This window comes from Gasterosteus aculeatus, chromosome 1, assembly GCF_964276395.1.
Source record: "Gasterosteus aculeatus chromosome 1, fGasAcu3.hap1.1, whole genome shotgun sequence".
NCBI classification, from domain to species: domain Eukaryota; kingdom Metazoa; phylum Chordata; class Actinopteri; order Perciformes; family Gasterosteidae; genus Gasterosteus; species Gasterosteus aculeatus.
The window spans coordinates 1,321,801-1,349,465 of NC_135688.1; the positions used below are offsets into that span (position 1 = coordinate 1,321,801).

General features: G+C 45.8%; 5 protein-coding genes across 10 annotated transcripts; 3 read left to right on the forward strand and 2 right to left on the reverse strand.

The window, feature by feature from the left end:
- Nucleotides 1-194: 194 nt before the first annotated feature.
- Nucleotides 195-4,918, forward strand: il4i1 (interleukin 4 induced 1). The gene is made up of 8 exons (XM_040169873.2): nt 195-355; nt 678-756; nt 1,698-1,912; nt 2,007-2,119; nt 2,345-2,546; nt 2,660-2,728; nt 2,810-2,946; nt 3,610-4,918. The coding sequence occupies exons 1-8, from the start codon at nt 311-313 to the stop codon at nt 4,379-4,381; spliced, it is 1,632 nt and encodes a 543-aa protein (XP_040025807.1). The 5' UTR covers nt 195-310; the 3' UTR covers nt 4,382-4,918.
- Nucleotides 4,919-5,683: 765 nt separating this feature from the next.
- timm8b (translocase of inner mitochondrial membrane 8 homolog B (yeast)) lies at nt 5,684-6,852 on the reverse strand. Its single transcript, XM_040169874.2, has 2 exons — nt 6,585-6,852; nt 5,684-6,150 (listed from the first exon to the last, which is right to left on the reverse strand). The coding sequence occupies exons 1-2, from the start codon at nt 6,684-6,686 to the stop codon at nt 5,983-5,985; spliced, it is 270 nt and encodes an 89-aa protein (XP_040025808.1). The 5' UTR covers nt 6,687-6,852; the 3' UTR covers nt 5,684-5,982.
- Nucleotides 6,853-7,720: 868 nt separating this feature from the next.
- Nucleotides 7,721-12,832, forward strand: sdhdb (succinate dehydrogenase complex, subunit D, integral membrane protein b). Its single transcript, XM_078106604.1, has 4 exons — nt 7,721-7,835; nt 9,910-10,020; nt 10,641-10,791; nt 11,904-12,832. The coding sequence occupies exons 1-4, from the start codon at nt 7,787-7,789 to the stop codon at nt 12,067-12,069; spliced, it is 477 nt and encodes a 158-aa protein (XP_077962730.1). The 5' UTR covers nt 7,721-7,786; the 3' UTR covers nt 12,070-12,832.
- An 89-nt stretch (nt 12,833-12,921) lies between these two features.
- On the reverse strand, nt 12,922-16,504 carry LOC144410349 (interleukin-18-like). 5 transcript variants are annotated; one of them, XM_078106587.1, is made up of 6 exons: nt 15,990-16,504; nt 15,631-15,735; nt 15,379-15,396; nt 15,163-15,291; nt 13,749-13,891; nt 12,922-13,550 (listed from the first exon to the last, which is right to left on the reverse strand). In XM_078106587.1, exons 2-6 carry the CDS (start codon nt 15,695-15,697, stop codon nt 13,338-13,340), a joined length of 570 nt encoding a protein of 189 aa, XP_077962713.1. In that variant the 5' UTR covers nt 15,698-15,735; nt 15,990-16,504; the 3' UTR covers nt 12,922-13,337. The 5 variants fall into 5 exon arrangements, with proteins under 5 accessions (XP_077962713.1, XP_077962708.1, XP_077962709.1 ...); XM_078106582.1 differs by having other exon boundaries at nt 15,379-15,402; XM_078106583.1 differs by having other exon boundaries at nt 15,379-15,402; nt 15,816-15,996.
- A 6,389-nt stretch (nt 16,505-22,893) lies between these two features.
- Nucleotides 22,894-27,499, forward strand: LOC120829416 (carotenoid-cleaving dioxygenase, mitochondrial). 2 transcript variants are annotated; one of them, XM_040193484.2, is made up of 12 exons: nt 22,894-23,531; nt 23,617-23,815; nt 23,895-24,106; nt 24,270-24,385; nt 24,460-24,562; nt 24,638-24,766; nt 25,342-25,502; nt 25,604-25,771; nt 25,882-26,013; nt 26,102-26,284; nt 26,367-26,477; nt 26,910-27,499. In XM_040193484.2, exons 1-12 carry the CDS (start codon nt 23,495-23,497, stop codon nt 27,024-27,026), a joined length of 1,668 nt encoding a protein of 555 aa, XP_040049418.1. In that variant the 5' UTR covers nt 22,894-23,494; the 3' UTR covers nt 27,027-27,499. The 2 variants fall into 2 exon arrangements, with proteins under 2 accessions (XP_040049418.1, XP_040049427.1); XM_040193493.2 differs by having other exon boundaries at nt 23,399-23,531; nt 23,620-23,815.
- The last annotated feature ends 166 nt before the right edge of the window (nt 27,500-27,665 follow it).

A 27,665-nucleotide genomic window follows, 5' to 3' on the forward strand; every position in this document is an offset into this window, starting at 1 on the left:
CAAGCTGCAAAAATAATTCCAATGCACCAGCAAATAAAGGACATTTGTGATGGAAACATTTGTAGTCGAGTGTGACACGTTTTGGGTCCCGAGCTCGTCGGCTGGGGTGTTGAGAGAAGATGGGGGAGACGAGGTCTGCTGATGACCGTTAATCTGATTTGTTCAGTGTGGTTGACTCTCGAGCTGGTGTGGGAAAATACTTCTGGAGGCCCCGAGGAGCCACACAGTCCGCCTCATTAAGAGGACGCGGGTCTTTCCTTTTAAACGATCTTCCGGACGTTGGAAGTTTAGGTTGCGCTCGTCCTCGGCGATGCATCGGCTCACCACGACGTACGAGACGGTGCCTCTGCTGCAGGTGAGTCTGCTGTTTATCTCCCGACGGCCGTCATGTTCGCACCAAACTCTATTATTTAGAAAGAAAACCTGTTTTAACCTGTTTGTTTTTCAGCTCTTAACTATTTATTTTGTATTTGTTAGTTATTTGTTAATGGTAATCCTGCTGTGTGGTTCCCTGTCTGGTGTTTTTAATCTATTCTAAATAATTATTCATGTTTACACCAAACTCAATGCATTTTCTTACCTGTTTTTGGAGAAGAATCTGAAGAACTGCAGATTTTGGACTGATGACATTCAGAGTGCGTCATTATTTTATGTAATACTTACATTTCATTTGGAAGGTTTCCTGCTCTTCTGACGGTCGAGGGGGGAAACCGTGGAGTTCTGCTCTCAAGATGATCCCTCACGTGTGCAAGATCTGTAAGTATGAGAATTATGAGGACGTAAACTTGTGTGAAAGATGTGTGTGAAATTCAGCTGTGAATGTGAGTCAGTTATCTTTGTAAAATATGAGAAACTGGGAGGTTAGTTTTGTTTTAACTAATGTAATAACACTAATAATGATAATAATGATCTCTATTCACATTTCAAAGAGACTTCTTGGCGCCAACGTGTCATTAAAGTTCTCCTGTGACTACGTGTCTGTTAGTCACCGGGGCAGCTCCTGTTTAGCAATGAGTGGGTGAATGGGTGAGTGAATGAGTGTTAATGGATGTGAATAGGTGAGTGAATGAGTGTTAATGGATGTGAATGGGTGAGTGAATAAGTGAGTGAATGAGTGTTAATGGGTGTGAATGAGTTAGTGAATGAGTGTTAATGGATGTGAATGGGTGAGTGTTAATGAGTGTGAATGGGTGTTAATGGATGTGAAAGGGTGAGTGAATGAGTGAGTGAATGAGTGTTAATTGATGTGAATGGGTGAGTGTTAATGGGTGTGAATGGGTGAGTAAATGAGTGTTAATGGATGTGAAAGGGTGAGTGAATGAGTGAGTGAATGAGTGTTAATGCGTGTGAATGAGTGAGTGTTAGTGGGTGTGAATGGATGTGAATGGGTGAGTGTTAATGGGTGTGAATGGGTAAGTGAATGAGGGTTAATGGATGTGAATGGGTGAGTGAATGAGTGTTAATGGCTGTGAATGTATGTGAATGGGTGAGTGTTAATGGGTGTGAATGGGTAAGTGAATGAGTGTTAATGGATGTGAATAGGTGAGTGAATGAGTGTTAATGGGTGTGAATGGGTGAGTAAATTAGTGTTAATGAATGTGAATGGGTGAGTGAATGAGTGTTAATGGATGTGAATGGGTGAGTGAATGAGTGTTAATGGATGAGGCCAATCCACTGACCCCCCCTCTCCTTCTCAGTCCCTCTGGTTCTGGTCGGGCTGGTGGTGTTCGCCGTGAGCGGTATCTTTGCAGACCCCCTGAACGACTGCCTTCAGGACACCGACTACGGCGAGCTCCTGGACCTTGTGGTCAAAGGCCTTCCCGCCTCCAAGACGCCTAGCCACATCGCCGTCATTGGAGGGGGCGTCGCCGGTCTGACCGCCGCCAAGCTCCTTGAAGACGCCGGACACACGGTGAAGAAAAAGGATGATTGGAAGCTTCAGGTGTGTCTTGTTTTTTAATGCTTGAAATACATATTCAAGTAAGAAACCTTTGTGGACAACGAAGGTGACCATCGTGGAAGCCAGCAGCCGCATCGGAGGACGGGTGGAGACCTTCAGGGACAGCAGAGAAGGCTGGTACGCAGAAGTGGGCGCCATGAGGATCCCCAGCTTCCACAAGTGAGTGGATACCACGGAACAGAACTAGAATATAGTATGGTTGAAGAAAAGATTGTGATTTGGGACTTTGGGACTTTGCACTTCCATTCGTCAGATGGACAGGAACTTCCTGTTTTAATGTGATTTGTGTAAACGATAATAGTTCGCGGTGGCTAATCCAGCTGTGGAATTAGCACGTCGGCCCCAGGAAGAAGATCGATGACGACACCACGCTCTATTCCACAGGATTCTGCTCTCCTTCGCCTCCAAGCTACAAGTTACCCTGAACCCCTTCATCCAGCACGATGTCAACACCTACTACCTGATCAACGGCGTGCGCCACAAGACGGGCGCCGTGGGCGACGACCCGGACCTGCTGAACTACAGCCTGAGCGAAGGCGAGAGGGGGAAGTCGGCCGCTCAGCTCTTCAGTCAGACGCTCTGGAAGGTTTGTGCACATGACGCGTGGTGTGACGTCGTGGTTGTTAGTGTTTGTAGTTGTGGGTGGAGGAGGAGGGGTGGGTGGTGGGGGTTGCGGTTCTGATTGTGACCTGTGTGCAGGTGCAGGACGACCTGAAGGCCGTTGGCTGCAGAGCCATGATAGATAAGTACGACTCCTACACAGTGAAGGTATTTACACCTCGACGTTGACGGGCAGGCTGGTGGTTTGAGTCTGAATATTTTCACAGTTTTGCCTCCAACCGTTGGCAGGAATACCTGGTGAAGGTGGGCAATCTGAGTCGTGGTGCCCTGAGGATGATCGGGGACGTCCTGAACGAAAACAGCCTCTTCTACACTTCGCTGATAGAGATGTTGTACATTCACGCAGACATCAGCGACAGCACGAAGTGAGAGACTTTTATTTTGCTGTGTTATCACGGCAGCACACAGCCTGCAGACCTTCACGAGTTAAAGCTGCATTCTGTGTAGTGACCAGCAGGGGGCGACTCCTCTGCTCCCATAGACGTCTATGAGGAAATGACTCTACTTCTCTGTAGTGACCAGCAGGGGGCGACTCCTCTGCTCCCATAGACGTCTATGAGGAAATGACTCTACTTCTCTGTAGTGACCAGCAGGGGGCGACTCCTCTGCTCCCATAGACGTCTATGAGGAAATGACTCTACTTCTCTGTAGTGACCAGCAGGGGGCGACTCCTCTGCTCCCATAGACGTCTATGAGGAAATGACTCTACTTCTCTCTTGATTTATTCCCTCAGTAAACATTGTAAACATGAGTTTATGGTCTCAGTCTCTAGTTTCAAGTCTTCTTCAACACAACATGATGTTCATTTAGTGACTGATGGTCCATTTAGAGTCAAACAGACCATAAAGCAGGGGATGCTTTGGGGCGGGGCTACACGCTGATCTCTAGTAAGAGACTTAGTCCTGATCAGTCCTAATATGGTCACTTCCTTTTTCCATAAATGCAAAAAACAAAATGAAGAAGACTTTAAGAGATTAAGTCCATGAACTGTTTAACAGCTTGTGACTACGAGGTCTATCTTCCTCCAGGTACTTTGAGGTGTCTGACGGTTTCGATCACCTCCCGCGGGCTTTACACCAGACATTAAACGCCACCACCCTCTTCAACTCCAAGGTCAAGCGGATCAATCAGACAGGTGGCGGCGGCGGAGTGACGGTGACGTACCAGGACGGGCGTGGCTCGGGCCCGCTGACCGACCTGGTGGCGGACTACGCCCTGGTCACGGCTTCGGCCAAGGCGGCCGTCTTCATCGACTTCCAGCCACCTCTCTCCGCGGACAAGATGGAGGCTCTGCGCTCGGTCCACTATGCCAGCTCCACCAAGGTCATCCTCAGCTTCGCCGAGCGCTTCTGGGAGAAAGAAGGCATCAGAGGGGGCAAGAGCGTCACGGACCGGCCGTCGCGCTTCGTCTTCTACCCCAGCCACGGCTTCCGCGGCACGGCGGCGGGCGCCCTGCTGGCCTCCTACACCTGCTCCGACGACTCCACCCTCTTCCAGGGCCTGAGCGAGGAGGAGCTGATGGCCGTGGTGCTGGAGGACTTGACCAGGATCCACGGGGAGCACGTCAGGCCTCTGTGGACGGGGGGCCTGGTGAAGAAGTGGGGCCTGGACCCGTACAGCCTGGGGGCCTTCGCCCTGTTCACGCCCTACCAGCAGGGCCAGTACGCCGCCGAGCTGTTCCAGAGCGAGGGCCGGGTGCACTTCGCCGGGGAACACACCGCCACGCCGCACGGCTGGATCGAAACCGCCATGAAGTCGGCGCTCAGGGCGGCGAGGAACATCAACGCGCTCACGCTGTAGTCAGTGAGAAGAGGAAGACGTCTCTCGGGATCCGTCCCACCCGCTGGTCCACCCGCACGCCTCCTGGACACTTTCCCTCCGATGTCACTTTGACCGTCTTTGTGTCTCGTACATATTTATTGAGTGAGGCGTAAACACGACGTGGTACATGACGCGTGATTTTTAAACCAATGAGTTTTCTCAGCTCCGGTGACGCCGCTGATTGCTCTTTAAAATTTTAGACGTTCTCAGAAAATTGTGAAAGAAGTTTCCAAGAGTCGAAGCTTGTATGCTGATTGTTTGTTGAGACCAAAATGGCAGAATATTACAGTTATTTCATTATTGAATCAGTTTTTTCCTACAATTGACTTTAACAGTCGACTGATAAAAACAACATTTCCATATTTATGAGTTTTACAAAGAAGACCACTTTGTTTTTAGACTGAAATGAGAAAATACTAAATCAGACAGCTTACAGAATACAGGTTGTTCTTTAGAACACATTTGTTACTTGACTTCCTTAACAGGGTTTGTACAAAGGTAATAAAGTGGTCCATATATATGATACACTGGTTTATTACAAAAGTCTTTATCTGTGCTCGATGTAAATCTTTCCCTCATTAACCCAGATGACAGCACACGTACACGATTCATACAAACAACGTGCTGATGCTTCACATCCTCTGAGCTCTGCTCCGTCCCTCCTGATTAAAACCGCTTTACTGTGTTGATGAAGATGGTATCGGTTATTCTACGAGTCGGAATATAATTTAAGATAAATGTTTAGTTAAGTTTAATGTTTTTGAAGAGACAATTATCTGTGTGATCAATATTACATTACATGTCATTCATCTGACACAAGAACAAGAAAGTGTAATTTCATCAAATAAGCTGATCTACAACTTGCTATAGATGAATTGTACTTAAAGGCTCTTAAGTGCAGTTAGTTAGTGTGTTAGTGGAGGTAGAGTCTGAAGAGGTGTGTCTTTAGTCTGAAGATGTGAAGGCTCTCTGTGGTCCTGATGTCTTCAGAGACCTCCTTCCACCATTTAGGAGCAGGACAGCAGAGAGTGGAGATCTAGTCGAGTGTTTTGCTCTCAGTGAGGAGGAACAAGCAGTTTATCACATGCAGAGCGGAGAGTGCGGGTTGTTGAAGGAATTGGGCTTATTCCATAAACACAAACATTTGTTAGAGATGAGGATATTGGATGAGGATACAGATGTTCTGGGGCAGCATGAAGATATATAAATAAACTGCAGACCAACTAGGTTATTTAATGCCCCTCCAAAAAAAAAAAAAAAAATCACAAAAACTCAGCCATCTTTTAATTGACAAATACGATATGTTTAATTCACATGTCAATCGAACCAGGATAAAACATAATTTTAAACACGGTCCGACGATGACAGCAGAAGAAGCAGCCACTCGATGGCTGGATTCCTTCCTTCCAGTCAGATACGCCGAGGACCAGACAGGATGGCGGACACGAGCACACTGATGTCACACAAACGGCTACGTCTCGCCACACGTCCTCCGTGCCCGCGGCCTCCCACCGCTACACAAAACACTTTGTTCATGTCCTCGGCCCGGTTTTCCTCTTGGGAGTCGCTCTTCATCTTCATCAGTGAGCGCCCTTCTGCACCATCTGCGTGAAGCGGTTGGTGATGCTCAGGGTGGTGTCGATGAAGCGCTCCACGCAGCTCACCAAGCACGTCTCCGTCCGGTGGTCGAGCTTGGAGCCGGGACTGTCCACACACTTGTCCCAGCAGACGTCGGTGAAGGTGTGCACCTGGGAGAGAAAGTCAATGTAAAACAGAACATTCCTTGGTTTGAATGCGTTTTGGGGATTTAGTTTTGAACAGACTGCAGGAAAAAACTGTCAGTTTAATGATGTTTGGATGGATTGTTGAATGGTGATCAGTTTAGCTCAAATTTAAGTTATTTAATAATAATACAAATATTCATGCGAGCGCGCGCGCGCGCGCACCCACCCACACACACACACGCGCGCGCGCACGCACGCACAGATATTGTCATCTGTCTAAACGGCTCATTTGCTTCAGTGCAGCGAGGTGAAACACTTGTGTAATATTCTTCAAATCGTGGATAAGTTGTATTAACGTTAAATCATCTTCCAGGGGACACTAGAGGGCTCACGCTCCCCTTCGCCCGGTGCCCTCAACGGGTGGCACGTAGCACAGTTAGCATAGCACACACACACACCTGGGCCTGGAACTGCGCTTTCTGTTGCTCTATCGCGATCATTCGCTGCAGCTCGGACGCCTCTGCCTTCTCCGCGTCGTTGAATTGATCAAACCCGTCCATAGTGTCCGACAAACGGCGGCGGCACACCGGCGTTCTTCCGCGTTGTTAACGGCACCAAGGCGTGCTGACCTTCTTCTTCACCGCTGTTGCTATGCGATGTACTGGTGTGCGCAGGAGCAGCACCGTGACGTCAGTAAAAATCGACGCGCTGAACGTGTCGCTTTGAGTGACGATGTTTGTGTTTGCCAGGAGTCGCCTCCAAAAAGAGACCAGGAATCATTTACAAATATCATTTAGGGATCACAGGTTTAATTCAGTGGTGTCTGGTCAACAGTGAGAAATATGTATTAGCAGCTCTGAATATACGGAATATTGTTACATGTCATATTTATATTGTAACGGACTGTTGTTTACATGTTCTGTGAGCGAGTTACACATTTACGGAGTTTGGAAGTTCAGCGAAGGGCTCACAATGTTTTATGTCAATCATCCTCGTGCCACCTATGGAGATTGTTGTGGTGATTTGTGGGCGGGGCAAGGGACGTAACGGGGGAGCGTTGCGGATTCTGGTGCCTGAAAGCGGTGGTTTCCTGTTCGACGAAGGCTGCGGCCTGATTCCTAATACATTCTTATCAAGAGAAAGTCGTCCGGGGCTTAATTATCGAGAGTCGTACAATATATAATATTTTTTTGTGAAACAATAAAACCCCAAATAAAAAATGTATTTATACTTATATTAATGAACATAATATGTGGTAATACATGGAATTATGTAAATGTCCGGTTGTAATAATCTTCGAGATGCTTAAAATAAAAAAAATATTAATCACGGTAATCTTTTCGTGAAGAATATCGTGTTTTAACATTTGGAGATGGTTCGTGCTGAATAAAATATTACTTTTGTATTTATTGACACTTGAAAGAAAAGTGAGGTCAAAATAAACTAGGTAAAGGGCAAAATAAAGGTTTGGTGATCTTTCCATAGACATATATAAATATATATATATATATATATATATATATATATATATATAGATAGATAGATAGATAGATATAGATATATATGTCTATCGATCTTTCGACCAGCCGCCACCTTTAAGGCGCCACCGACGTCACAACCACATCCGGGTCACTGGGGCGACCTTAGTCCGTTGATAATCATGGCGGCCATCGTTCGGTTGAGTTCCGTGTGTCGCAGAGGAGTCAAACGTGAGTATTTCTGTCTGTTTTCAGCGTGTTGTTTTCCTCTTCTTCGCGTACACGTTTAGTACGTTAGCGCGGCGGTTTGGCGGAAGAAGGGCGAATATCGGCCGGGTACGAACAAAGGGCGTCTCCTTCCAAGTTCACGACATTGAGTCAACACTGGTTAACGCTAGTTAGCTTAACTAGTGATCCACTGCGCCCCTGCGCCCCGAGCCAGCGTGAGGACGACCGTCCATGACGTTAGCTGTGTCTCAGACAGTGATGTGTCGTTCGTGAACGAGGACTCGGGAGTAACGAGTCTTCTCAAAGAGACATTCGTTCATTCTCTCGTGGCCGCGCATCGGGACTGTTGCATCGGCTGAATGCTATTCGTTGTAATAATTACAGGTTTCGTTATTTAAACTTTTTTTATACGTTACTTACAGTTCAGTGCAGCGTAATTGTTTGCCGCGATAATTAAATGCTAGTGTGATAACAGGTGACCAGTTCAAATCATCCAAACTGTCATGATGCGTTATTTTGATACATTACAGGTCATTTAGCAGATGTTTTTATCCAAAGCGACTTACATTACATTTTAAACCCATTTTCACATTTTTGCCCGGGGAGCAATTAGCAATTAGCGTTAGGTGTCTTGCTCAGGGACACTTTGACTCGAGACATGGGGCAGCCAGGACTCAAACCACCAACCTTGCGGTTCTCAGCGCACCTGCTCTACCCGCTGCGCCACAACGACCCCCTTTAATTTCTTAAATTAGTATCTGCTGGTTTACATCCACTAACCTACATGAATATGGTACGTGTTTGCAGTGGACATATTTAGGCCAGGGAATAAAACCTCCAAAAATACATTCATGTTCGAGAGTAACTGATGTATTTCAGTCAATGTTAGTGAACCACTTTTTCCCCTTTTTCTTACAATAATGGCTTTAAATGCCCAGCGCTAAAAGACGCAAACAGATTTATATTCATTGCAGTGACGTAGCAGAGAAAGTTATGTTGTTATAATGTTATTAATTAGGGGTGGGGGAAGATTTATCTTGATTCTCTCTAGAACGATTCGGTCTCAATTCAGAAAAGTTAATAATCGGAATAAAAAAATAAAAATAAAATGTCATCTCTTGCGAGATATTTGCTCGCTCGTTGAGCGTGAACTTCCTCGCTCGCGAGGTTAATCTCTGCCGGCCGAAGGTGTTTTCTACGCGCTCGCTGTTTTTCTTTTTGACAGTAAGGGGGCGGAGTCAGTCACCATGGTCTCTACACCTGATTGGTTACAAACCCCGTCTTTGGATTGGCTGGAGTGATGCATTCACACAACTATAGAAGCCCATTTCCGCACTAATGTAAGGGGATAAAAAGAAATTATGAGATAAAAGGTTGTCAAAAAATAAACGCCCCCCTCGTAGTGGACCGTAGATGACAACCAGCTATAAACCATCATTTACCATCATTACCGGCACATTAAGAGCAACGCGTCCAGCTCGCAGACCGGTCCGTCAGTCTGAATCTGAGTATCTAATAACTTTACTGAACTATGGAGGAGCCTGCGCACATCTTACCTCATTATTTACATTTTCCAAAAAGTCAATCCGTATTGAAAGTTGGCAAGATATTCACAGATTTGGACTTTTTTCCGGTATTTTACAAATACGGACCGGTCTGAGACGAAGAGCAGCTTTTTCTTCATTTAAAAGAAAAATGAATCTGTTTAATATTTATTTTGCATAGGCTACTTCATATTGTGTTGAAATCCAAGCTGCGTTGGTTCTTGCATTGTTGATAGAAAATCATATTTGTGACAAAGATTTTTTTTTCTTATAAAAAAATTAGAGAAGGATATTCATCTGTTGATTTTCTTTAATTATCAAATAAAGTAGGAAGTGATTAGCAACCTCTGAGTAGCAAACTCAGATTTGAGATGCATCGATAATCGTTTTATCAGTTTAGAATCAATAATCTGTTTAGAATTGAATCGTTGACCTCTGAATCGGAATCGAATCGTGAGGTGCCAAGAGATTCCCACCCCTATTATTAATGTTCATTTTTAGAAATAACGTCATTTCTCGTCTTTTCTCTTCAGCTCTTTTCTACCAAACCTCTTTGTTGGCCAGACCGCTGGTTGCTCCTCACAAACACCAGGAGCAGCTCCACCAGCCGGCGGCAAGGATCCATGCGTCCCCGGCCCTGAGCGGTCAGTGTCCACTGGTGTTTGTACTACACGCAATACCAATAACACCACATGCAGTATTACTACATGCAGTACCAGTTTGACTACATGACGTATTACTACATGTAGTATTACTTACACTTTGCTGACCTCTGACCTGTTGCATGGCAAGTTACGTTGCTGTATCGCTGCAGCCTCGCAGGGAAGGGAGCGGGGAGCTGGCCTCATGTGATTGGTTGAAAATGAGGGCGACATCTGATTGGCTACAGACAGGTCCACGTCCAAAAACGCCCAATCGGACACGATATTTAAAGGCATTGTCCGGCCACGTATATTAATTGAAGAGTTTGATAATCCTTTTCACTTCTACTCCTCCATTTGTCTGTTAAATATGAGGCTTTGATCGACAGCCGTGGCCAAGAAACAGTTGAGCATGTGACCCCCCCCCCCTCCCAAATTTTTTCTTAATTTCTGATTCACGTTACCATAGCGTCGCTTTAAAGCCGTCCAGCTGCCTGATTTCCCTCTAAATGAAAAAATAAACCAGTGTGGATTCCCCGTTTTTTTCTAGTTGTGAAAGTGTTTGGGGGGGTTTACCGGATCACGTGCTGAACATCTGCTTTTTTCTCGATCCCACTCTGCAGCCGGCGCCGTCTCCAAGGCCGCCTCGCTGCACTGGACGGCGGAGCGGGCGCTCAGCATCGCGCTGCTGGCCATCGCGCCCGTGGCCTATTTCAACCACAGCCCCGTGGTGGACTACTCGCTGGCCGCCGCCCTGACCCTGCACGGACACTGGTATGGCACTACCCTGAACGGGGGGGGGGGTATAATATAATATAAAGGCCTGCACTCTGCACCCGCATCGTTCAAACAAAATAGTTTCACTTCCAGTTCACTTGGTAATTACTGCACAAGATCTGTCTCTGGTTGAGGTGTCGCCACAGGAAGACCGCTTAATTCTGCTTCCTGTGGCTGTTCTCGTTCTCGAATGTCGTTCCGCGTGCAGTTTGTCAACACGCTGTTTTTGAGAGGAAAGACATTATGGTAATTTTGGGGACCGAGAGGTGTTTTTAACTAATTAAAAAACCTGCGATTCTCTAAAGTGAAGCCAGAGCGTCATGTGCTTAAGCTGTATTCTCTGTAGTGACCAGCAGGGGGCGACTCCTCTGCTCCCATAGACGTCTATGAGGAAATGACTCTACTTCTCTGTAGTGACCAGCAGGGGGCGACTCCTCTGCTCCCATAGACGTCTATGAGGAAATGACTCTACTTCTCTGTAGTGACCAGCAGGGGGCGACTCCTCTGCTCCCATCGACGTCTATGAGGAAATGACTCTACTTCTCTGTAGTGACCAGCAGGGGGCGACTCCTCTGCTCCCATAGACGTCTATGAGGAAATGACTCTACTTCTCTGTAGTGACCAGCAGGGGGCGACTCCTCTGCTCCCATAGACGTCTATGAGGAAATGACTCTACTTCCCTTGATTTATTCCCTCAGTAAACATTGTAAACATGATTTTATGGTCTCAATCGAGCGCCTTCGGTTGCATCACTTAGTAAAGCTCCTGGCTGACTATCGGTTTACATCCATCTACAGTTAGAAGCCAACTCTTAACACCCAAACATTCCACCAGCTAGCTCTGCTACTTGGGGCGTTACATTTGCCCAAATTATCAGCGGAGCCTGAAGGCCTCGCGATGAAATCGAAGTGACCCTCTGCTTGTTAGCGGTGCCGCTAACACTCCTCCTGTTGACCTGCACACTGAATAGATAGTCAGAGACTAGAAAAACATAATTGACTGAATATTACAGGAAAGAACTTCCTGTCTGAGCATCAGCGTGTACAGGAACCTACACACTGGGCCATGTCTTTTATAACCGGCCGCTCCGTCTTGTCTCCGGCCGGCAGGGGGATCGGGCAGGTGCTGACGGACTACGTCCATGGGGACACCAAGGTCAAGATGGCCAACGCGGGCCTCTTCCTGCTGTCCACGGTCACCTTCGCCGGCCTCTGCTACTTCAACTACAACGACGTGGGAATCTGCAAAGCCGTCGCGCTGCTGTGGAGCAAATGAACAGACCGGGGGACGATGGGGGGGTTGATTGAGTTGATTGTAAAAAAATAAATAAATTCAAAGGGTGTTTTAATGTATGAAAATCTAAATATATAATTTCCGACAATGTACATACTGCTGCAGACTTTGTTTCTGTCTTAATTTTCTGTCTGTAAGACATCGGTCTTTCCTCCGCTATGCTAGTGATTAGCTTCTTTAAGCCACGCCCCCTGACACCCACCCTCCCCTGTGGATTTGTGTCCAGCTAATAAGACATCCAGAGTCCCGATATGTGGTGGTTATATTTACCGGAGGCATATGTGAACCAGGACTTCATGGACGTATCGTATTCCATTCACATACACACGCACATATATATATATATATATATTTATTACAGCTCGGTTGGGAACTCCGCCTCTACTCCAAGTCCGATAGAAGGTCGGGTGGGTGGGACGTGAAGTGCTTCCTAAAGTTCTGCCCATATAGCTCGGGGGTGAAAAATCCACCTGGTTAGCAGCTTTAGAACGCAGGCTCCTCCCACTGAGTTACAGGCTCCTCCCACTGCGTTACCAGCTCCTCCCGGAAGACATTTTTAGCGTGTTAAAACTTTACTTTCATGTTGGAAGTACAGATGAATTCTGGGTGTTTTGTGTTAATCGATGCATGATGACATTCATTGTGTCTTCTCGTGTGACTCTTAGCGTTTAATACACAGCTGGTATGTTTGTACCACCGGCTGGAGCATGTTTTCTCTTCACATTAAAAATGTGAAAAGTGATAATTGCAGTGTTTCCGGCTCGTTAAAGTTGGCTTTACAGATATATTTTTACTTTTCATTTATTTTTCCTTTCACAAAGTTCCACAATGACAGAGACTGAAAAGGTTATTTATTGCGCACTGCATGTGTTTGTTACCAATGAACAATGCTTACAATGACAAAAGAGAACGTTTTTTCTAGACAAATAGAAAATGTATCTATTCTAAATAAAATATAAAAATCTCCATTAGAGAAAGGAAAAAAATAACATCAATTTAACCGGTGACTTTAAACTTGAGGAAAACAGAAGAAACACAAGTGTGATAAAAAATTAAAAGTATTTAACTTTTAAAAGCTTAAATACTGGGATCTACTTCCATAAAAACAAACTGGCATGATTCAATATTACAGAAATAAAACTTTGGTCAGTTGAGACATTTTATTTAACATTTAAAACGTTCAAAGTAAGTTGTGATTTACTTCCATTTAAATGAATAAAATGCAGCAGGTTGCCATTAAAAAAAAAAAATCACACTAACACAATGCCACGAAAGTCCACTTCAGTTTGATTTTTTTTGTGAAGGACCAGCTTGTTGTGGGAGGGGTTGTCCCCGTCGGGCTCGAATCCCAGGTACTCGGACTTGTAGGAGGAAGACTCAAACTCAAACCTGTCAGTCGACAGTTGCCTCATGTAGAACAACGCGGGGTGGCTGTCGTCCTCGATGTCCTTCGGCAGAGTTTCCTACAGGAGTGACACGAGTCAGACCGGTTTGCAAAACCTGTCAATCAGCAAGTAGCCCCGCCCCAAAGCGTCCCCTGCTTTATCCGCTGCATTCTCTCTCCTGACCAGCAGGGGGCGACTTCTCTGGCCTTATGCCAACGGGGTGCCACAGAGGCCTGGTACTTTTTGGGGCTAGGACAGGTCTGCACTGGTACTCACCATCCTCCTGGAGCAGATTTTGTGGTTGTCATCGCAGCACACCACCATGTTCTCCCTCCCGCTCTTCATGTACAGTATCACGGCCCTCCCCGTTTGCCCCCGTTGAGAGGTGGAATCCCTGTAGACCTGGATTTGGAACTTCTCTAAAAAGAAAAAAGTAAAACAATGCACAAGCGTAAGGGAAAAAGAGCACTTTACTAAGAGATATGTATTTCCATATACATACACACTGGTCAAAAGTTTTAGAACACCTCAAATTCTCCAGTTTTTTATTGTAATGTACACAGCTTAATTCCTAAATTTACTCTGAAATCAAAGTATTGACCAAATGAACAATTGGAGATGGAGAATAATTCATGGAATCGTTTTGTTTAACAAAATGTAATCTAAAAGTTTTGAGTTATCAAACTAGCATTTTACCAAAAAAATAGCAGACATACGCTCCTCTTTGTGAAACCCGCCTCCTACTCGCGTCCCACTGACTTCCCCTCGATCGTCCTCGCTTCCCTCCTTCACCCCCCGTCTCCTAACCAAGTTCTTACCTTAGTAACGAAGTAATGAAGTACAAATACTTTACCTTACTTAAGTATAATCTTTGGGTATCTATACTTTACTGGAGTATTTCTTTTTCAGCAACCTTTTGCTTTTGCTCCTTACATTTTCACGCAAATATCTGTGCTTTCTAGTCTACTTAACATTTTAAAAATAGCCTCGTTGTTCCTGTTTCCTTTTGGCTTGTTGTCGTAGTGGGTTTGATTGTGGTTGGATGAGAAGTATAAACAGATACCACCCAGATCACCCTGTTGCTTTTCTCCGTGATGCACCTGTATGACACAAATCGAGTGACGCCAGGTGCAAATTGTGGTCGGTGGTCGAACCCTTTTTCAGAACGGCACAAGCCGATCTCAGTTGGGTGTTTAGCAACAGATTCCACGTAACTTTATGAGTATCTTCATGACCGTGGGTTTGCCGTAAAGGCTTTTTTTTCTAACTTTATTGAGAGTCTGGCACAACACAGCGACTTGCAAGTAGCACAGCGTCTTAAATAAAGTGACGTGTGTCTTAATGCGGCTTTAGAAATGAACACAAAGGGATTCTGTATTTGCTCATAAAACCTGAAAAAACGGGTAATTTGGCCGATGTTTTGATGGTGTAGGAAACTCCTCACTGACACGTCGGCTTTCTCAGTAGGAAATACCTTCACTTTTAAGGGTAGTTTTGCTCTGTTTGTCTTCCTTTGTTAATTTCTGTTTTTCAATAAAAACTGGGAAAATGGGGGTGTTCTAAAACGTTTGATATATAGATATATACTGTATGTGTATGTACATATATATACTGGCCACACAAACCTATGTACATATATTGATGCATATGTATCGACATACACGTATACGTAAGGATGGGGGCATTTTACCGCGGGGTAACTCGGTTAAGTTCTGGACCTGAAACTGCCCGTCGGTGGTCAGATGCAGGAACTTGTTGTCCTCGCTTCGGACCCAGCGGCTCTTACACATGGACATGGTGAATGTGTCTTCTTCCACATCTGCGTGAGGAGAAACAAGCAGGTTGAATCCAGCTGCACTTAACTGACACCTTGGTGGTACTTTGTGGGGAGAGGAAGGGGACACACCTGTCTCTGCTGTCCCCACTTCACCTCGAGGACAGGGGCAAAAGAGAAGGTATAAAGACGTCATGAAAACAGCAGCATGATGGACTGAACCACGATAAAATGAACTACACAATATGAGGTACCATTAACTACACAATATGAGGTACCATTAACTACACAATATGAGGTACCATTAACTACACAATATGAGGTACCATTAACTACACAATATGTGATACCATATAAAACTACTAGAATTTAAACACCTTTTACCTTCAAAGTAGAAAGTATCCGAGCACGTACAGATGCATTTAACGGGGGTGCAGCCGGTGGAGTCCATGGGTGGGGGGCAGGTGGAGAACAAGTCGATTCTGATCCCTGTTCATATACACTCATTAATACCATTTAAAATCCGCGTTTGACCGATTTGTTGTTTTCACTTGTTAAAACAATAATACCAATGAAAGTTTATCGGGTCTTGAGTCGCTAGTTGATCAAGGTTAATATTCACAGTTTATCTATAAATGGTGGAACATGAAATAATCCGCCTCTCAGAACTTGTAGTTCGGGTCATTTATCGGACGCATGTACTGCTGGGACGGACAAACAAAAGGACAAACAGCTTCGCGTACCTGGATTGCACCTTTAGACCAGCTTCACGCCGAGACCCTGAATGACGTCACGGGGCGCTCGCGATGTATGAAATCAGTTAAACCGGATTTGCTGTCGTCTCGTGAGCGCAGCGCGCGGCACCAACACGGAAGTGGCCGAACGACGGAAGCTTTTCGTGCTTCGGTTTCTACAAATTAAACGTTTCCCTCGTGCAAACAACTAACAACCCCGTTGCATCTATTGTCCCCTGAACGTTTCAAATAAGAGTACGTTTATATAGAATCGCCAGATGTGTCTGTGTCCAATCGAACGAGGGCCAGAAGTGGGTGTGACCTTTTCTCTCTGGGTGAGACCTTCTTTATTGATGACAACGCACAATATGACACGTGGGAATCATCGTGTGAAGATCCCCGAATCCCTTCAGTCCACGAATTTAGGAAGAGCCTTGGGGGCGTTGGAGAAAGACCTCGCTCACTCGTGGCAACTTACCGGTGTTACACCTACAGGTTTCCCTACGCGTGCGTGTTTGTGCTCCTCAGCTGCAGATGTGTCCGCCTCACTTCCCTCACACATTCACAAACATATTGCTGAAAATCTTCAAAACGCATCACAAATCCATTGCAGCGTTTACGATTGTATAAGTGAGCACCACATCACAGCCACGTATGAAAACATTTATATAAAAAATATATTATTCTAATTCTAAATCAGTATTTGAATTCATTTATTTGAGGTTTCCACTCGGCCACCAGGGGGCCCGCACGAGCCGAGTTTAAGGAATAAACCACAGTGTTTTTAGTCTTTTAAGAAACTATTTCCGTCAGGTAAAGTATGGTTAATAGTTTTGAATACTTATTTTATCAATATTAAGACCACTGGCAGGGGAGATGCAAAGTACCAGGACCAACATCTGCTTCACTTCCACCAACACCTGCTTCACTTCCACCAACACCTGCGTCACTTCCACCAACACCTGCTTCACTTCCACCAACACCTGCGTCACTTCCACCAACACCTGCTTCACTTCCACCAACACCTGCGTCACTTCCACCAACACCTGCGTCACTTCCACCAACACCTGCTTCACTTCCACCAACACCTGCTTCACTTCCATCAACACCTGCTTCACTTCCACCAACACCTGCGTCACTTCCACCAACACCTGCGTCACTTCCATCAACACCTGCTTCACTTCCACCAACACCTGCGTCACTTCCACCAACACCTGCTTCACTTCCACCAACACCTGCGTCACTTCCACCAACACCTGCTTCACTTCCACCAACACCTGCTTCACTTCCACCAACACCTGCGTCACTTCCACCAACACCTGCTTCACTTCCACCAACACCTGCTTCACTTCCACCAACACCTGCTTCACTTCCACCAACAACTGCTTCACTTCCACCAACACCTGCTTCACTTCCACCAACACCTGCTTCACTTCCACCAACACCTGCTTCACTTCCACCAACACCTGCTTCACTTCCACCAACAACTGCTTCACTTCCACCAACACCTGCTTCACTTCCATCAACATCTGCTTCACTTCCACCAACACCTGCTTCACTTCCACCAACACCTGCGTCACTTCCACCAACATCTGCGTCACTTCCACCAACATCTGCTTCACTTCCATCAACACCTGCTTCACTTCCATCAACATCTGCTTCACTTCCACCAACACCTGCGTCACTTCCACCAACATCTGCGTCACTTCCACCAACATCTGCGTCACTTCCACAAACATCTGCTTCACTTCAACCAACACCTGCTTCAGTTTCACCAACACCTGCTTCACTTCCACCAACACCTGCTTCACTTCCATCCACATCTGCTTCACTTCCACCAACATCTGTGTCACTTCCACCAACATCTGCTTCCCTTCCATCAACATCTGCTTCACTTCAACCAACACTTGCTTCACTTCCACCAACACCTGCGTCACTTCCACCAACACCTGCGTCACTTCCATCAACACCTGCTTCACTTCCATCAACACCTGCTTCACTTCCACCAACACCTGCTTCACTTCCATCAACACCTGCTTCACTTCCACCAACACCTGCGTCACTTCCACCAACACCTGCGTCACTTCCATCAACACCTGCTTCACTTCCACCAACACCTGCTTCACTTCCACCAACACCTGCGTCACTTCCATCAACACCTGCGTCACTTCCACCAACACCTGCTTCACTTCCACCAACATCTGCGTCACTTCCACCAACACCTGCGTCACTTCCACCAACATCTGCTTCACTTCCATCAACACCTGCTTCACTTCCATCAACATCTGCTTCACTTCCACCAACACCTGCGTCACTTCCACCAACATCTGCGTCACTTCCACCAACATCTGCGTCACTTCCACAAACATCTGCTTCACTTCAACCAACACCTGCTTCAGTTTCACCAACACCTGCTTCACTTCCACCAACACCTGCTTCACTTCCATCCACATCTGCTTCACTTCCACCAACATCTGTGTCACTTCCACCAACATCTGCTTCCCTTCCATCAACATCTGCTTCACTTCAACCAACACTTGCTTCACTTCCACCAACACCTGCGTCACTTCCACCAACACCTGCGTCACTTCCATCAACACCTGCTTCACTTCCATCAACACCTGCTTCACTTCCACCAACACCTGCTTCACTTCCATCAACACCTGCTTCACTTCCACCAACACCTGCGTCACTTCCACCAACACCTGCGTCACTTCCATCAACACCTGCTTCACTTCCACCAACACCTGCTTCACTTCCACCAACACCTGCGTCACTTCCATCAACACCTGCGTCACTTCCACCAACACCTGCTTCACTTCCACCAACATCTGCGTCACTTCCACCAACACCTGCGTCACTTCCACCAACACCTGCTTCACTTCCACCAACATCTGCGTCACTTCCACCAACATCTGCGTCACTTCCACCAACATTAACTAACATTAACATTAATGCTGGTTCCAATATCATGTTGTTGTTTGGGCCACTGTACATTATAACACATAGTACATTTGCCTTTACAATTGTAAAAATGGCATCATAAAACAAATAGCGAGATTTCAGTCCCCTGTGTAAATCCATACATAGCCATGGCAGGCTATTTCAGCAAACAATTCTTTAAGGCCCAAACCCAGGCAGAGCACTGGGCCCCGGGTTCATGAACCCCTTCTGAATTACTTAAAATGTGTACCGCAAACGCATGGCTATGGGAGTTTGTTGGTGGGAGCAGGAGACACTGTGGGCGTCAATGGGCCCTGTGGCCTGGTTGGTTGCAGAGAGCAGCGGCTCCTCAGCTGAGATGCTATTTTTAGCACAACATCTTGTGTGTTACCACAGAAGATGCCTAAACCACCATACCAAGTTGTCTCTACTTAAAGGTTTCAGTGGGTTGCACACTGAGTTAGTTCAACTTTTTTCAAAGGTATTTGTTGTCTTAACTCAAAAAAAGATGTTAGGGCAACAAATTTGAAGTTGGGCTTTTTAGAGTGACAAACACACAGAATCAGTCGGGTTTTTGGATTGGATTTTTTTGTACGTTGTTTGATATTTCCTAATTGTTATTGTTTGGACCCATTACATATGCATATCCATTTCATACACCAATAGTGTTACTTATTACACAGTGAAAAGTTATTCACCTCGAAGAAAAGTTCAAAAAGAGGAAAAATAATACAAATGAACAACATAACAACAATTGTTAAGTGTCAAATAAATAATACTGACAATATTGTAAAGTAGAATGCAACAGCAATAAAAGTGAGGTAAATAAATGAAATACAAATTTCCACTAAAACGGAAAAGTGCAATACTAGAGTAAAATTATAAAGTGTAATACTCAGAGCCCAAAGGAAAATAAAATGAATTAGTAACGTAGAGCATATTATGAGGGGTTTTGCTAAAAATATTGAAAAAGTAGAACAAAGTTGTGTTTCACATATTATTAATGTTAATTTATCTACTAATTCAGTTTTGCAATAAATTGTCGCACCAATTATTTTATTGAAAACCATTTTTTTTCTGAAAATTACACTCAGCATTTTCTGTTTTATGGCTCATAAATACATCTAATATTCTGTTGCAATAAATGTCAGCAAAATTCAGTACTAAAGGGGAACTAAACCCTCAGCGTTGGCATAAAAGAACAGGAAACGTCTCGTTTATCAGGGAATACTTCCTTATCAGGGAAGCTTCTATCTTCCATCAGTCAGCGGCTAAACTGGCTGACTGAGAGATTAAAAAGGGCATAAAGACGTTTATCAATGCGACACGGACTCATACGAGTACAAAGCAACGCGCCAGATGGACGTTGCAGGATGGATGGATGTTCAGGGCTGAATTCATGTGTCGATGTTGATTTATTTGTGTCGTGACTTCCGTTATCACTTACTTACTTAAGCCATAAAACACTTACATAGATATTTTAACCCAAACCTCAATCTTTTCCAAAGCTTAGCGAAGTAATTAGTTAAGTCAAACTCAGTATTTGTGTTGCTTGGACGGAACGGAACAGTTTCCTGTGACCACAAACTTTATTTTGAAGGACTGCAGTATTGTTACTATAGAGAATTCGGTTCCTGTAGTAACTGCTGTGAATGACGATGTTTTCCCCCCGACAATAAAGGGCGTGAATATCGAACTTTGAATTGTTATGTGGCGGAAAAAAAAGAACCTGAGCTCCACACGTGTGTGTGTGTGTGAGAGAACACAGCTGCCGTGACCCCGGTCCCACCCTCTGATACACCTGAGCTCACCCTGAACGTGACTGGGAGCTCACCTGAAGATAATACAGATATTAGAGCAAGACCTTGCGTGTCCCTTGCGTGTCCCTTGCGTGTCCTTTGCGTGTCTTTTCACACCTCCTCGCGTGCGTCGACCCATTTTTCTAGACTAGCGTCTAAAGCTACGTAGCGTCCTGCAGCACCAGGCTGTGATTGGTCCGCTGACTACGTCCTTTACGGAGTCTCACATCCCCGTTTTCACAGCACAATACGGCCGTTATTAAAAGGAAGAACGTTTACGAGAGAACGGATCAGATTGAAGAGCTTTTGTGGGAAGAAATGTGTAAATATGAGCGCTTGTACAAGCCGTCATTGGGGGACTATTAGGACGCCGGATGGCCTCTGATTCATGGAGGGAGATCTCCACAAACGAGGGGAACAAAGTTGTGGAGGAAAATACGGGACAAATGTGTCCTTGATGAAGAGCAGCAGTGTGGATGCACGGGGCAATAAAGTCTATGATCAATAAATAAAGCAACCAGCGACTTCCACACACAAAGACGTGACTCTCCAGGTCGTCTTCAACAAAACACGTGACTCCACCTGTTGTTCTGGCGAGGATATGTGTCGTTAAATTAGTTAAAAGAGTTGAATATATATGCATGTATGTCTGTATGCATAGTTGGATATGTGTGACTATCCAAGATGGCGACGGGCAAAGATTTTTATTGTTTGTTTATTTATTAATTGAATTGTATTTGAGGAAACCAGAGCCGCGCGTTGAAGGAACGTGAGAAGCCGACCTTCTGCGTCTGATCCATTGGTTCAAGGAGATTTCTGAACATTGGCATGACACTTTGCATGAAGTAAAATATTCTGTCCCAGAGCAACTCGGGGTAATTGATTTACACAGGACACTTATCCCCAAGTCACTGAAATAAACACAACAACAAACAGTGAGCTCGTTGTGCGTGTGCAGTACCAGATACAAGCTGCTCTTGTTCCATTCAGCCAAGTGGGGATTTCTGTGGTCAAAGTGTCCCAAAGGAAACCAAAATCAGAGAAAACTAGTTTATTTATATAAAAGAAAGCTGCTGGTTATCGTCATCTTCTATCAACCACAGATCCATAAGACAAAGCTGTGGAAATGAACCTGCTGCGATTGTTTCAACTTCCTCCACTGCTTAATATTTACGTTTCCTCTTTCTTACGAAGACGGCAGAAATCAAACTAAAGCCTATATGTGAAAACGATGGGAAGCCGGGTTTATTGGGGGGAATATGCAGTGTTGACACGCCGCAGCTTTGCTCAGAGAAACTCTTCAACTGCCCCAGATACGCTTCTTTAATCGCGTTCCATTATCCCCACTCTGATGTTTTTGTGGGAATTTCCAAGCTGACATAATCTAGAATAAAGTTCTGCTTGAGGACCTGAAAACGGCCTCGCCACAGAACTCAGGGTTTCTTTCCTTAAAGGAATACTTTGACATTTTGGGAAATCAAGGTTAATGCGGATAAATAAGACGAGCCGATTGATGCCACTCTCATATTTGTGGGTTTATTGTAAGGCCAGCAGGCTTGTGGTGACCTCGGATGAAATCATGCAGGTTCACCAGAAGATCCTCCAGCAGAGACCAGTCTACTGTGGACAGACCAGGATTCTCCAGCAGAGACCAGTCTACTGTGGACAGACCAGGATCCTCCAGCAGAGACCAGTCTACTGTGGACAGACCATGATCCTCCAGCAGAGACCAGTCTACTGTGGACAGACCATGATCCTCCAGCAGAGACCAGTCTACTGTGGACAGACCATGATCCTCCAGCAGAGACCAGTCTACTGTGGACAGACCAGGATCCTCCAGCAGAGACCAGTCTACTGTGGACAGACCAGGATCCTCCAGCAGAGACCAGTCTACTGTGGACAGACCATGATCCTCCAGCAGAGACCAGTCTACTGTGGACAGACCAGGATCCTCCAGCAGAGACCAGTCTACTGTGGACAGACCAGGATCCTCCAGCAGAGACCAGAGACCTGCAGACGGAGCTCCGGGTGGAACGAAGGTTTCTGTTCCCGGCAGCAGCAGCGTCTCCATCTTATTTGTGACTGAAATCTTTATGGAAGAATACAACTTGATTTCATCTTTGCTATTGGTCTATTTCTGGAACAATTACAGCCTGCTAACTGGGTTGTGCGTTGAGTTCAGATATTATTCCTTGCCACCGGCTCTGAAGAAGTCATTTGATGTACATGGCTCATAAAGAGGAGTAGTAAACGCTTTATGGCCCCTGTGGGGGCCCTGAGGGGTGGATCAGTTCACTCACAGTACAAGACACGGGTCCCTCTCAAAGGTCACAGACATGCAGGTCAGGTAGAGCGAAAGCGATATCTAAATCCAAATGGGTCATTTAGATTATAGAAATTAACGTGTTCTTTTCATTTCAATCGGTTCAAAGACTATTTGATGCCTTTGCAGACTTTTTGGTTGATGCACTTTGCTGGTACAGAAGTTATGTAAAGGAGCTTAAAATAAGTACACACGCTTTATTTTAGGGTTTGATCCACAAATCGTCTCAGTGAATAAGTGACCACTGGTTTCATCTTGTGATTACAACGTACTTCTGTTTCATAGAGGCTTATGTAAGTGTGAAATCGTGCTCGCCAACTTATCCGTCCTGATTTCTCTGGGGTGGGAGGAGAGATGGTGAGGGGGCGAGGGGGGCAGGCTGGAGGACGGTATAAAGCTGAGTCTTTGTTGGAGAAGATCCACACGCTCCAGAGACTCCAGCAGCAGCCATGGACCACCTCCCAAAGGAACAGCGCCGTGCTCCGGGTAAACCTCACACCTCCTCCATTCCTCAGCAATCCTTCTTCTCCTTCTTCTTCTTCTGAATAATGTGACTTTCTCTTTTCCGCAGCAGCCACCAAGTCCAAGTCCAGGAAGATCATCAAGCACTTCACGGACGTGCATGGACTGCCGTGCATCGAGAAGATCGTGAGCTCGGTGGAGGACACCCCCGAGCCCATCGGCACCGACATCACAGGCAGCATCCCGGTGTGGATCCGAGGGAGCTTCCTGAGGAACGGGCCCGGCAAGTTCGAGATTGGAAACCAGAAGTGAGCGTTTGCTCAATGCTTTGAGAAAGAGAACACCAAAAAGAACCAAAAGTTGACCCGTCTCCTCTCTGCCCTCCAGGTTCAACCACTGGTTCGACGGCATGGCCCTGCTGCACCAGTTCAAGATAGCCGAGGGCAGGGTGACCTACAAGAGCCGCTTCCTGTCCAGTGACAGCTTCACGGCCAACAAGGAGCACAACCGCATCGTCGTGTCCGAGTTCGGCACCATCACCATGCCGGACCCCTGCAAGAACTTCTTCCAGCGCTTCCTCTCCCGATTCGAATTGCCGAGTGTGTTATCGCTTATTTGCTTCATTGTTTGATTTCAGTATTATTAATATTCATGATGGTGTTTTTGATCAAAACACATCATTTGTTCGGTTTCGTTATTTAAAGACAAGTTATTGTTGGGGTTCTCCTAGCTGTCTTCAAACTTTTCCTCTCCCATCTTCAGAGCCCACGGATAACGCCAACGTGAGCTTTGTGACCTACAAAGGTGATTATTACGTCAGTACGGAGACCAACATCATGCACAAGGTGGACCCTGAAACCCTTAAGACCACCAAGAAGGTAAGACGTGCGTTGAAGCCGTGGACGGATTAAACCCGTCCTTTCTCAGTACTTCCTGTCATTGAACCTTTCAGGTGGACTGGAGCAAATTCATCGCGGTGAACGGAGCGACCGCTCACCCTCACACGGAACCCGATGGCACCACCTACAACATGGGGAACTCCTACGGCGCCAAAGGTACGTCCCAGACCGGACGCCACCCGTCGGCTTCAGTGCGTCGTCCTCTGGAGGCTAACCGCTGTCTCTCCTCAGGAGCGAGCTACAACATCATCAAAGTGCCGCCCACCAAGGCGACCGCCGAGGACACCCTGGAGGGGGTTTCCGTGCTATGCTCCATTCCCTCGTCGGACAAGAGCAAACCGTCCTACTACCACAGCTTTGGTGAGCCTGAAACTCGGATTCGAATGGAAAGCCTTCGACCTGGACTGAGGCGACGTTAGAGAGAGTTTAAACTCTACCGAGTCTTCCCGTGAGGAGGCGCTGATTGGATACAGCGACGTCGCTCTCGGCACTTGAGGATCGGCCAGTTAAAGATAAAGAAAGCAGCTTATCTTCTTAGGGCTTCCGTTATCGGTCCCAATTCAGTCCCAATTCAGTCACAGCACTGTGAGTTGGAGTTCAAAAGGTGACCCGGCGAGAACAAAATGATTCCACATAAACTATTTGAGCTATGATAACAAATCATTTAATAAATGATTGCTGGTAAACATTGATATTATCTAATTGATCATGTGGTGAGTAACTAGAGCCCTTACACAAAGGAACGGTCAGTTCATCTAATGATGAACCATTTGATCTGTGACATGTAGACATCTTGTTAAATACATCTCATCATGTCTCCCCTGAATCTGAAAGTAAAATCTGTCCTCAGAGCACATCTTTCTGTTTGAAAAGCATGTTTTCACAATTTCCTCTTGTGTAATGAGAATGTATAATATCTTCTAAATGACTTACAGCGATGTCCGAGAACTATGTTGTGTTCATTGAGCAACCCATCAAGATGGACCTGTTGAAGATTGTGACGGGGAAGCTGAGGGGGAAGAGCATCAGCGACAGCTTCCTGTGGGACCCGACCCTCAACACCATCTTCCACCTGATCCACAAGCAGACGGGAACGGTAGGTCTTCCAACACGGACCAATCCAATTCTCCACAGCGTCCTCTTTACCTATTTTTCATCCTTCTGCTTTTCTTCGACCCCCCCCCTCCTGCTACTCAGGTGAGCGCCGTCAAGTACCTCGCCAAGCCGCTGTCGACCTTACACCAGATCAACGCCTATGAGGAGGACGGCTTCCTGGTCCTGGACATGTGCGCTTCAGACGACGGCGAGGCAATCAACAACTACAACGTGCAGAACCTGCGCAAGTCTGGAGAAGCCCTTGACGAGGTGAGCGGGTTGAGTAGAGGACTGCTACTAAAGGACCGCGGTGGCTTCTGGGGTTTTGGGGCTACGAGGTTTTTTTTGCGGCTGAAGAGATGTTCCTGTTGCTCCTTCAGGTGTACAACACCTTGTGCAGGGTCTTCCCACGGCGGTTCGTTCTGCCGCTGAATGTGGACCAAGAGACGCCCTACGGCAGGAACCTGAACCCGAAAGGCAGCGCCACTTCTGTGAGATTCGCCAAGAACAAGGTAGGCCGCCATCAGGACCCAAACACACTGTCATTTATTTATTCCGTGTAAGTGTTACCACGTTGCTTCTATTCCTCCCTTTGTTTAGGTCTTCTGCACCCACGAGGACCTCCACGGAGAGGATTTGAGTGAATACGGAGGTCTGGAGTTCCCTCAGATCAACTACACCAAATACAACACCCGCCCCTACCGCTACTTCTACGGCTGTGGCTTCAGACATCTCGTCGGAGACTCGCTGATCAAGATGGACCTCAGCGGGAAGCGCATGAAGGCAAGTTCGGTTTGATTCTCTACCTTGACATGTGACACTGGACCTGAAATGATGAGTAATCCCCAGATGTTCCCTCTCACAGGTGTGGGAGGAACCCGGGCTGTATCCCTCCGAACCCGTGTTTGTGCCATCACCTAACGCCACGGAGGAGGACGACGGCGTTATCATGTCTGTGGTCATCACGCCCAATAAGGTCAGTGGTGATAGGCCTAGAAAATGTTTTTTTAATGACAAGCCCCGCCCCCTTTTTGGTTAACCGTCAAGAGACTTTTTTTTCTGAGAGAAGATGTGTTTTTTGATCCCATAGACACTTGAGATGTTTGTCATGATCAAGTCATCATCAAGTCATTCGTACTCGGATGTTTGTTCTCTAAATTTGGAACATTGTTATGTTAGCTAGCTAGCATAGCAACGCATGAAACTAAGCTAACAGACATATTCTTAACAAGCCAAATGAAATTTAAAAATGTAAAATGCTTCTCGCCGTATTTGTTCCAAAAGGAGGAGAGGACCTGGAAGGGGGGGCGGGGGGGGGGGATCTTCTACTTCTAGCTTCTCTAGACCTTCAGAGATATCTCAGAGAGACGTCACATCTAAATGTGCTTTCCTTTCTTCTCTTCGCCAGGACAAGAGCACATTCCTTCTGGTTTTAGATGCCAAGACCTTTGCAGAGCTGGGCCGAGCCGCCGTGCCCGTCAACATCCCCTACGGCTTCCACGGCACGTTCAGCGCCACGGCGTAAACGTGGGGATCACACGAGAGGAAAGCAGTTATGGACTATGTAAAAATAGTCCGTCTCAAAGTTGTTTGAGGTCACTGCCCAGATATGAATGTATAGATTGAATGAAAAAAAAAATTGTATTCATTTTGTAACTGTTTTGTAAGTAACTTTTGACTTTTGAAACGTTTTTTTAAACATTTATATTAAAAATACATGTTAACGTGAGGGTGGCTGGTATGAGGGGCTGAGGATCAAGAACAGTGCGAGGACAAAAGTAAAAGCTCAGCTGGAGTTCAGCGAATCTTTATCGCGTCCGTGTTTCCCAAGGAGCTGATAAAGTGAGCGCACAGCTCCGGCTCGGTGCCAACATGCACAGCAGAGTGTGTGTGAATACTTTTATTGATTAATGGATCACAAACGATAATAATGATAATAATGTACATCTTTAAAAGCATGCATGAAATGTTAAATAAAGAAAACTTCCCTCAAACATTCACAGTCTATTTGCATTGATTCATTTCTACTTGTGCTAATGTATTGTACTAATAATTCATATTATATGAATACGTAGAAAAGTAAAAAGTTAGAAAGTAAATAACTAAAACACAAACAAATTCTGACTGTTCCTCAGTGCTAGTTTTGGTCAGTATATTTTTGGGA

Bases quoted from the DNA above. Each gene is read 5' to 3' on its own strand.
- LOC120829416 (XM_040193484.2), top strand. From the start codon at position 23,495: ATGGACCACCTCCCAAAGGAACAGCGCCGTGCTCCGG. The intron at 25,503-25,603 runs GTAGGTCTTCCA...CCTGCTACTCAG, and splicing joins TCCACAAGCAGACGGGAACG to GTGAGCGCCGTCAAGTACCT. The intron at 26,014-26,101 runs GTAGGCCGCCAT...CCCTTTGTTTAG, and splicing joins TGAGATTCGCCAAGAACAAG to GTCTTCTGCACCCACGAGGA.
- timm8b (XM_040169874.2), bottom strand. From the start codon at position 6,686: ATGGACGGGTTTGATCAATTCAACGACGCGGAGAAGGCAGAGGCGTCC. The intron at 6,151-6,584 runs GTGTGTGTGTGT...TTTCTCTCCCAG, and splicing joins AAGCGCAGTTCCAGGCCCAG to GTGCACACCTTCACCGACGT.
- il4i1 (XM_040169873.2), top strand. From the start codon at position 311: ATGCATCGGCTCACCACGACGTACGAGACGGTGCCTCTGCTGCAG. The intron at 2,729-2,809 runs GTATTTACACCT...AACCGTTGGCAG, and splicing joins ACGACTCCTACACAGTGAAG to GAATACCTGGTGAAGGTGGG. The intron at 2,947-3,609 runs GTGAGAGACTTT...ATCTTCCTCCAG, and splicing joins GACATCAGCGACAGCACGAA to GTACTTTGAGGTGTCTGACG.
- sdhdb (XM_078106604.1), top strand. From the start codon at position 7,787: ATGGCGGCCATCGTTCGGTTGAGTTCCGTGTGTCGCAGAGGAGTCAAA. The intron at 7,836-9,909 runs GTGAGTATTTCT...TTTTCTCTTCAG, and splicing joins GTGTCGCAGAGGAGTCAAAC to CTCTTTTCTACCAAACCTCT. The intron at 10,021-10,640 runs GTCAGTGTCCAC...CCCACTCTGCAG, and splicing joins TGCGTCCCCGGCCCTGAGCG to CCGGCGCCGTCTCCAAGGCC.
- LOC144410349 (XM_078106582.1), bottom strand. From the start codon at position 15,697: ATGGACTCCACCGGCTGCACCCCCGTTAAATGCATCTGTACGTGCTCG. The intron at 15,292-15,378 runs GTGTGTCCCCTT...CTCCTCACGCAG, and splicing joins AGTGGGGACAGCAGAGACAG to ATGTGGAAGAAGACACATTC. The intron at 13,551-13,748 runs GTGAGTACCAGT...TCACTCCTGTAG, and splicing joins AAATCTGCTCCAGGAGGATG to GAAACTCTGCCGAAGGACAT.